The sequence below is a fragment of the Apteryx rowi genome, unplaced genomic scaffold (genome assembly GCF_003343035.1).
Source record: "Apteryx rowi isolate R43461 unplaced genomic scaffold, aptRow1 scaffold_6, whole genome shotgun sequence".
Taxonomy (NCBI): Eukaryota; Metazoa; Chordata; class Aves; order Apterygiformes; family Apterygidae; genus Apteryx; species Apteryx rowi.
In genome coordinates, this window is record NW_020450871.1 from 1,582,140 (window position 1) to 1,591,112 (window position 8,973).

An 8,973-nucleotide genomic window follows, 5' to 3' on the forward strand; every position below is an offset into this window, starting at 1 on the left:
AGCTCACAGCGGCCTTTCCTGCGAGGGGCGCGGGGCTGAGCAGCGGGCAGGCACCGCCGTCTTCCTCCTCCTCTCTCCGCGCAAGCTTCACCCTCCGCCGGCTTCAATGAAACTGGCAGCGATGATCAAGAAGATGTGTCCGAGCGAGGCCGAGCTGAGCATCCCCGCCAAGAACTGCTACCGCATGGTCATCCTGGGCTCCTCCAAGGTGGGCAAGACGGCCATCGTGTCGCGCTTCCTCACGGGGCGCTTCGAGGAGCAATACACCCCCACCATCGAGGACTTCCACCGCAAGTTCTACAGCATCCGTGGCGAGGTCTACCAGCTCGACATCCTGGACACGTCGGGCAACCACCCCTTCCCAGCCATGCGCCGCCTCTCCATCCTCACAGGTACTTGGCTGGGGAGTGCGAGGAGGAAGGGAGGGGGTCGCGCTTGCCAGATCTCAGGGTTTCTCAGCGAGTTTGGGGATGTTTTTCCAGCCACGGGTGGAGGGAGTTGGGATTTTGTGTGTGCGCAGGGTGGGCAACTTCTCTCGCTGCACGGGGTGGACGGGAAGCACTGCCTGCTGCCTCCCTCTCTGGGTGTCCCCATGGGGGTCCCTGTGCATGTCCCCTTCCCTGCGCCCATCTCACATCCCCTCTCTGTCCGCAGGAGACGTCTTTATCCTCGTGTTCAGCCTGGACAACCGGGACTCCTTTGAGGAGGTGCAGCGCCTGAAGCAGCAAATCCTGGAGACCAAGTCGTGCCTGAAGAACAAAACCAAGGAGAACATAGAGGTGCCCCTRGTCATCTGCGGCAACAAGGGTGACCGGGACTTTTACCGGGAGGTGGAGCCCCGGGAGATCGAGCAGCTGGTGGGGGGRGACCCCAAGAGATGCGCCTATTTCGAGATCTCAGCCAAGAAGAACAGCAGCCTAGACCAGATGTTCCAGGCGCTCTTCGCCATGGCCAAGCTGCCCAGCGAGATGAGCCCGGACCTGCACCGCAAGGTCTCCGTCCAGTACTGCGACATCCTGCACAAGAAGGCGCTCAAAGGCAAAAAGCTGCTCAAAGAGGGGGGCCGGGGCAGCACGGAGGAAGCCTACGGCGTCGTGGCTCCCTTCGCCCGGCGGCCCAGCGTCCACAGCGACCTCATGTACATCCGGGAGAAAGCCATCGGCGGCGGGCACGCCAAGGAGAAGGACCGCTGCGTGATCAGCTAGGAGCCCAGCCAGGCACCGCTGGAGCGAGCGGGAAGGAAGGGAGGGGGGAAAGAAGCTCATTTCTTAAGTGACTTTGGCGAGACAGGAGGGTGCAGGCACCCACCCGGGTGGCGGGGGGATTCGCCTCTTCCCTAGCCTCCCTCCTCCGGAGGGATCGCTTTCATCGGCTCCCTGCCCCGGGGTGTTTTCGGGAGAGGGGATGCACAGGGGGAGGCTTTGGAGGGTGGGAGGGGGGTGCCGCCGCGACCTCCCCCCTACGGGGAGAAAGAGAAGGAGCGAAATGCTGGCCCGAAGGATGTGCGCGGAGGGGACAGACCTTCCTGTTGTTTCTTTCCCTCCCAAACCATCCAGCCTCAGGCCAGGGCGCTGCCTTCAGGAGGGAGGGCAGAGGCCTGCCAGGGCCTGCTTTGGGCTTTGGGGGCTTTTTTTTGTTTTTGGTTTTGTTTTTTTTACTTGAGAAGTTGTGCACGGACTCTGGCTCTGTGTCGTGTGTTCATCTGTGTCTGCAAAAACACGTGCAGAAGACACTCCTAAGCTGCAAAGATGCTGCAGAGTTACAGCCCTGATGGACCAAAAACTGACTCTTGTTTACATACGTCTTGTCTGATTTGCAAGATCTGGGGGGGTGGGGGAAGTGGGAAGGGTTTTTTTTTAAATGGGAAAACCATAGGCACTTTATGTAGGTGTTGTTTGTCATGGACATGAACAAAAATCTTCAAGTGTTTCTACAGTGGGTGAAACTTGATGTTTTATTTTTTCTACAAAATAATAAAATCTTTTTAAAATGATACTTGTGGGTTTGTCTTTGCTTCCTCACCCAGCTCCATAGCAAAAATCCAGGCCCGTTAAACCAAGACCCGAGCCCAGTTCTGACGCGCTACACATGCTCAACCCAACGCCCTGGTTACACCACTTTCTCCTTTCCCCTGTGCAAAGGTCTCTGCCTCTGAAAGTCCCCAAATTCTTGCCACAYGGGGTAATTAGGGGCCACGCAAGCTGTTACTCAAGCAGGTCACTGAGCCAGAACTCTTTCCTCACTTCACTGAATAATGCTGATTTACGAGCCTGTCAGCCCTGTGACATGCCGGGCATTGGCATGTCATTCACTGCCGAAACTGAGTAAAATGACATCATTTAATAATAAAGACCTTATTGTKTTTCACGCTTTTTCCCAACTAAATAAACAAACGTTAATGATGTCAACAGAGACTGATTCATTTGCGCCCAGTCCAGGATATTATTGTTACTTTGCAATATGAGTAAAGGAAGTACTTTGCTCGAAAGGTCACTTTTGCATCTGATGGTTTTTAATCTCTTAGTATAACAACTTACAGTAATCACTGCTAGAAGCGAAAGGGAAAGGGGAAAACTCTTCAAAAAGCAGCTTTCACTGACTCCAGCTTCTCAGAAGTAGCCTGTCGTTTCTGTTTCAGTTTGTTGTGGGTTTCTCAGCCCCCCCCTTCCCCTCTCAAGGGGCAGAATAAACCTACACTTAACACACATTAATGAAGGAAAATTCTACCAAAGCCATAAAACTGGGCTGARCAAGAGAGATTGCAAACAAAACCATTTTAGTTTGGCTTGAAACTTGAATTCATGTCAATAGAGTTAACTTGTTCCTGTGCTAAGCGTCAGACATTTCTTTGGAAACACTTGTTTTCTTCCAGCTCTTCAGTATCTGCCCTGGCTTCGCAGGAACAGCAGTTGGCCAGAAAAGGAAACCTCCCTCCAGGCAATTGGCAGAAGAATTTATTGAACTGGGACGGGCAATGGCCGGCAGAAAGGTAATTTCAGTAATAAAAAGAGTGTACATTGTGTTTTGTATATCTTAGTGTTCTGTTTTGCTTAGAAAGAAGTTTACACATTGGCACTTTCCCAGAGAAATTGCTAGCAGCATACTCCATCGGGGACAGAGTTATCTCTAGGCAACAGGTGAGTTGCAGCTATCCCAGCCCCCACCAAACAGAATTACTTGCCTCTTGGCTTAGAAGAGGAAAATCTACCTAAACAGACTTTGCTTCTCTTCTTCTGAAGGCACGAATTTTACCTGCCCTTGGATGCCAGTTTTCCACAGATAYTGTTTTTCACTAACTAGTTTTTCACTTCTGCTACTGCAGCGGTTTTCAACCTAAGGTCTACAAACCCACCTGAGTCTAGTCTATCGCTGGCTGGCTTAAATTTGCCACGCAGCTGCATGTGCCTCTCCAGAATGTGTCAGACATCTGAAAACAGAACATGATCCTAAATCATGACCCTGGTTTTCTGCATCAGTGGGAAATTGCACTGCACTGACCTGCACGATCTTTCAGTGTAATTCACGGAATTGTACTTCCCAGGCACATCTGAGATCCATCCAGTGCAGCACACAGTCGTGGTCAAAACGAGAGATTCAGAGGCCCATAATGTCTTGTTAGTCAGCAGTGCTACTTATCAGGYTGTCATCTGGCAATGTAGCAGCTTAAGGCTGAGGAGGACAGAGGGCAGGGAGTGCAGCGTCCCTCTGAACGTGATGCAACATTCAAGAGGTTTCCACGGGCCACTGAYGGCCAAACGCTCACTGTGTTCATCTGTGGAAAGCCCTCGGAGCTGCTAAGGTGTGGAACTGACCTGTCCTGTTGAGCTTTGGTCATTTATGGAAAATCTAACAGCTCTTGCCATTTATGGCCTTTACTTTGATTCTGATTTTCCTCCCTCTGCTTTAAGAATAAGGTGCCCAGTGGTACTGCCTACCAAGCTGGAGCTCTTGAAATCCACTCCTCTGGCAGTCTCTGCTTAGGTCTCCTAAGTCACCCTGCTTCCAAAAAAGCAACGTAAAGTCACAGGAGCTGGGCCCAGCCTATGCACTTCCTCTGTGCTGCCAAAGTCCTACCTTTGCTCAGCCCACATCCACTCAGTGCAAACACAAGAGGGGCAGTTTGGAGTTTCTAAATCTTTACGTGACTCATCTTAGATACAACCATCACTTAGTTCAAAAAAAAAAAAAAAGAGAGAGAGAGAGAGAGAGAGAGAGAGAAAGAGAGAGAAATGCAAAAGTAATTGAAAGCAATCATTCCTCTTTCGACACACACAGACTGCAAAAGTGCCCCCAGAGACCCAATGCTCTCCCCTTTCCAGGAGCAGGGCCAAACAGCTCAAGCTTCCCTCTCTTGCTCCCTTTGATGTTTGGCCACGTTTGTCATTTCAGCAGTAAAAAAAAATTGCAGAAAATATCCCCTTTTTCCTGTTGAAGTTAACCAGCAGGTAATTTGCCCCTTAGCATGGAGAAAACATAATGCCTCCTGTTTGCTTGAATGAAAAAAAAAAACCAACACTAGAGAAAACAGAAAAGAGATGCATATATAAACACACACCGTCCTACAGAAGATCAACGTGAATGTACTGCTGTAATCATCATATGTGAAGTACACAGTGTTCTCCCGGTTCAGCGTCACATGGCTGTGATCCACACAGACACAAGTTTGGAGCGATGCAACAAAAAAGCATAAAACAAAGAAAAGTAAACTTCTGCCACCTTCTTTTCCCCTGTTCAGCCAGGCGAGGAAGTACCTCAGACCCAGAGAGCAGAGTTGCTCCCTTCCTACTCCTTGGGGATCTCAAACATGCAAAGGCTCTTGTACTTCTGCAGCAGTTCATTTTTGGTCCGGACCTGCTCCCGGAGGTTTTGCAGCTGCTGCTGCTGCTGTTCTGGGCTCACGCCGATGCCAGGCATAGAGCTGATCAGCTTCCTCATCTCCTGGAACTTGTTCTTGAGCTCATTCAGCACCTGGTGAACATCCTGGCTGTCCTTGTCCATGCTGCAGAGGGCAGAAAACAGAGACACCGTTCATTTCTCCTACTGGAAGGGCCCCTTCTGCCCACTGGGGTGACTGTCATTTCCAGTGAGCTCAGAGCTTAAACTGGAATTCACCGGGAACCTTTTGCTCCTGGTATTTATCTACACAAACTTAACTCATCTGTCCTAATAAAATGGACACAGACAGACACACAGACTGGGTATATATTGGGGCAAACTGGTTCTCTGCTGATTCCAGCACATGCTCTCGTTACCTTAGTGCCTATCCCATGGCTTAGGGGTTGGTTTGCAGCTTTAAAACATTACCATGCAGCAGGCCAAATTCTCACCGTGTTTAAATCCCCATATCTCTCTCTGAGCTAGGTAAGATTACGCATGTGTTGTGTGTAGGCGCCTGGGAAAAAAGATCCTCATCTTGCCTGTGACCTGTTGCTGCTGTAATACAAAAAAATCAATGCAGTCAAACAGCTTGACAGCAAAAAATAAAAATTATTCCCCAAAGCACCAGAGAGTATCCAATGCCAGAGTAAACGGTACTTTGGAGCTTTAAAATGACTCTCTGGGGACGTATACCTAATAAGASAGAAGTGACAGCTTATTTTTAAGAGCAGCACAATTGTTTCCCCAGCCAGCTCTGTGGTTTTCAAAGATCAGCGTTGTCTGAGGCAGCCTCTGCCCTCAAACCCTCATTAGTATCTGCCTCAGTTTTGTTAGCACCAGCAAGAAGTTTTACTGATTCCAGGCAAAAGCTAGTCCTTGCTTCCAAGGCGCCTGTTAATAAAGAAAGTGGGATTCTAATGGCCTTTGAAAACTGGGAGCCCGTTCAACAGCCAGACCTAAAAATAAACCCTGCTTGGCGTGATCAGGGCAGAGAGGTGCTTGATTATAACTTTGGGGAATCATGACATAGCTGAGAGCAAAACTTTTAACCAGATGGTCCCCATTCATTTCAAAAGCYTGTTGGAACAAAATATTCATTACTCCCTTCTAAATAGAACTGCAGCTGGTACTATAATGTATCCCCATTATGCAGGCATTCACGGTCAGGTCRGCAGCGGAAAAATACAGCCATCCACAGCCCCAGCGCACGTCTGGTGAAAGATGGGCTTTGACACTACCTTTAATCCAACACAGCTTCAGGCTGGCTTCGAAAGGRGCAGTCCGCCAGGTCTCCCCAACTCTTGTTCCCTTCCTCATCTCTAGAGAATTTACGGCTGCCTGTCTGTCAAGTTGATTGATCCGAAGGAAAAATCATTTCAGGGCTTTTTTTTTGTTTGTTTGTTTTTTTCCCAATGGGTGCCTTTCCTGCTGGATCAGTCACTGAACTGACTCCCTCTTTGAGGCCACGGACAGGCAGGGGTGAGAGGAGGTGTGGGAAGAAAGACTGCAGCAGCCTGCGATTACACAGGATTAAACATAATGACCAACCACAACCTGTGCTGATGGACTGCATGTGGGACCTTCCTTAAGGAACGGCACTCCTCAAACCCCTGCCAGGCTTGCCCCAGCTCTCCTTTACTGGTGTCACTCTGCCGTGTCCCACGGGGAGCTCCTGGTTTACACCAGCACAACCCACAGCCCGTGGAGCCACATGCTGGAACCTCAGAGGTGACGCTGTTTGATTGTACAACAGCAAGAGGATTAGTGAATTCTGTTTGCAAAAACTTTCTAGGGACCCAAACAACAGGAAACAGTGAGTGTCCTTGAATGTAAGCAAATTTATGTGGTTCATCCTCACTCCCAAGCACAGAGTCACCTTGGAGATGTGAGATATCCTCACGGCTGAGTCAGTGTCAAAACAGCAGGGCTGGGCTCTGTGTTTAGCAGCAGTGTTAAAGGATATGTTTGCCATCTGTCAGGGACACGAGGCAGCACATCCCACCGCTCGGCTTTCTGGTTCTAACTATCTGCAGCACTGCTCAACGTATCTGCATCTGCCAAATGATGCCGCATAGGAAATGATGTGTGGGAACACGAGGAAGGGAGCCGGGCAGCGGGAGTAGGTGGCACAGTGGGATGGGTCACAGGATATCCTGGGGACTTTCATCTGCAGGTCGCCACGACCTGCTCAGTGACATGTAGGTGTTTGGGAGGTCTCAGCCCATGTGCCAGCAAAGACACCTCTGCTGATGTTCTCTAATTACGGCTCACTGTGCTTATGCACACACGTGCACTTGGGAATGGGCTTAGCTTCATCTTAGCCTCGTTTACGTGGTCCAGACAGATCAGGTAGGGTCGAGCTGAGGGGTAACGGCCCACTCCTTGCAGATACTTCCAGCACAACGGGAAAACTGTGGGAAATCAGAGGGTTTGGTATTCTCATGCCTCTTCTGTGCGCCTAGACTGGGGTGTCACTGGGGTATCCAGTCTTTTCTTGTCATGGCTTTCAAGTTGCAAAGTGTTTAAGGGTGAACCTCTCTCATCTTTCAGACATGCTTGATACCAAGTGAAATATCAGCAGGAAACTCATCCCTACCGAGCAGCCAGGTGAGAGCAAGGAGCTGGCTGTGGTCCGACATCCACGGCAGAGAGACATGCTCCCTCCACGAACTCAGACAGACATCTCTGAAGGGCTTATTGCCCTGGGGCAGAAACGTCCTGGGAACACCACACCTCTCAGGACCCATGTACCTTTTACCCCTGCAATATTGATCTTGAACTGGGAAGAGAACAATTCAACCTCCCCCACTGTAAAAGCCTTCTTCCTCTTTACAACACCCCAGGAATGGACTGCATTCCTGCGCTGGGACTGCCTGTACTTTCTAAGGCTGTTATCAGTCAAAAGGTGCAGTAGCTTGGAGCAATAACACAGCACAAGTCCAATGCTCTCTGCTCTCGGTGTACAACAGCAGGGCAGTGTACCTGGGCCATCGGAACAACCCGCACTGCCTGGATGAGCCGTACACCGCCATTATTGGTGTGACTCACTGTGGAGCTGCACGTGGGGCTGTGCCAGCTCCCTGTAACACCTTCCCCAGTGACCCCGGCCGGGAAAACAAGGGGGCCTACAGCAAAGGAAATGCTGGGGGGTCAGAGAGCGTCCCTGGGGGGAGGGAGGGTCCCCTTGCCCTGCTCCCTGTTCAGGGCACCCAGAAGGAGGCTTGGGTAGAGAAGCTGGAGGAGGGTCGGAGCAGGGATAAGGCGCACGGGAGGAGGAATGGGGACCAGGCCTGGTGCAAGGTTGTCCCCCACGATGAGGTGCTCGGGGGGGAACCAGGCCTGGTGCACCCTGCGATGAGGCACCTGCTGACAGAGCCCGGGCTCGGTGCACCTCATGATGAGGGGCCCAGTGGCAGGACCCAGAGCACCCCGTGATGAAGAGCCCGGTGATAGGCCCGGGCCTAGTGCACCTGTCATGAGGCACCCGGTGACAGGGCCGGGCCCAGTGCACCTACCATGAGGTGTCCGGTGACAGGGCCAGGCCTGGTACCCCCATGATGAGGGGCCCAGTGACAGGGCTAGGCCCAGCGCACCCACCATGAGGCACCTGGTGACAGGGCCAGGCCCAGTGCACCCATGATAAGGCACCCGGTGACAGGACCCGGCCTGATGCCCCCAAGATGAGGCGCCTGGTGACAGGCCCGGACCCGGTGCCCCCATGATGAGGAGCCCGGTGACAGGACCCGGCCTGGTGCCCCCATGATGAGGGGCCCGGTGACAGGCCCGGGGCCGGTGCCCCCATGATGAGGAGTCTGGTGACAGGACCCGGCCTGGTGCCCCCAAGATGAGGCGCCTGGTGACAGGCCCGGGCCCGGTGCCCCCATGATGAGGCGCCCGGTGACAGGCCCGGGGCCGGTGCCCCCATGATGAGGCGCCCGGTGACAGGCCCGGGGCCGGTGCCCCCATGATGAGGCGCCCGGTGACAGGCCCGGGCCCGGGGCCCCCACGATGAGGCGCCCGGTGACAGGCCCGGGGCCGGCGCGGGGCGGGGCGGGGCGGCGGGCCCGCCGTTACCATTTGATGACGTCGTGGACG

General features: G+C 52.4%; 2 protein-coding genes across 3 annotated transcripts; one reads left to right on the plus strand and one right to left on the minus strand.

Moving 5' to 3' along the window:
• The first annotated feature begins 11 nt into the window (after nucleotides 1-11).
• On the plus strand, nucleotides 12-1,228 carry RASD1 (ras related dexamethasone induced 1). Of its 2 annotated transcripts, none has more exons than XM_026083208.1 (2): nucleotides 12-392; nucleotides 655-1,228. In XM_026083208.1, the coding sequence occupies exons 1-2, from the start codon at nucleotides 107-109 to the stop codon at nucleotides 1,203-1,205; spliced, it is 837 nt and encodes a 278-aa protein (XP_025938993.1). In that variant the 5' UTR covers nucleotides 12-106; the 3' UTR covers nucleotides 1,206-1,228. The 2 variants fall into 2 exon arrangements, with proteins under 2 accessions (XP_025938993.1, XP_025938994.1); XM_026083209.1 differs by having other exon boundaries at nucleotides 60-392; nucleotides 726-892.
• Nucleotides 1,229-2,932: 1,704 nt separating this feature from the next.
• MED9 (mediator complex subunit 9) lies at nucleotides 2,933-8,972 on the minus strand (the record flags this gene model as incomplete). Its single annotated transcript, XM_026082965.1, has 2 exons — nucleotides 2,933-4,999; nucleotides 8,953-8,972. Coding segments are annotated over 2 exons (237 nt in total), but the record flags the coding sequence as incomplete, so codon positions are not given.
• Between the last annotated feature and the right edge of the window lies 1 nt (nucleotide 8,973).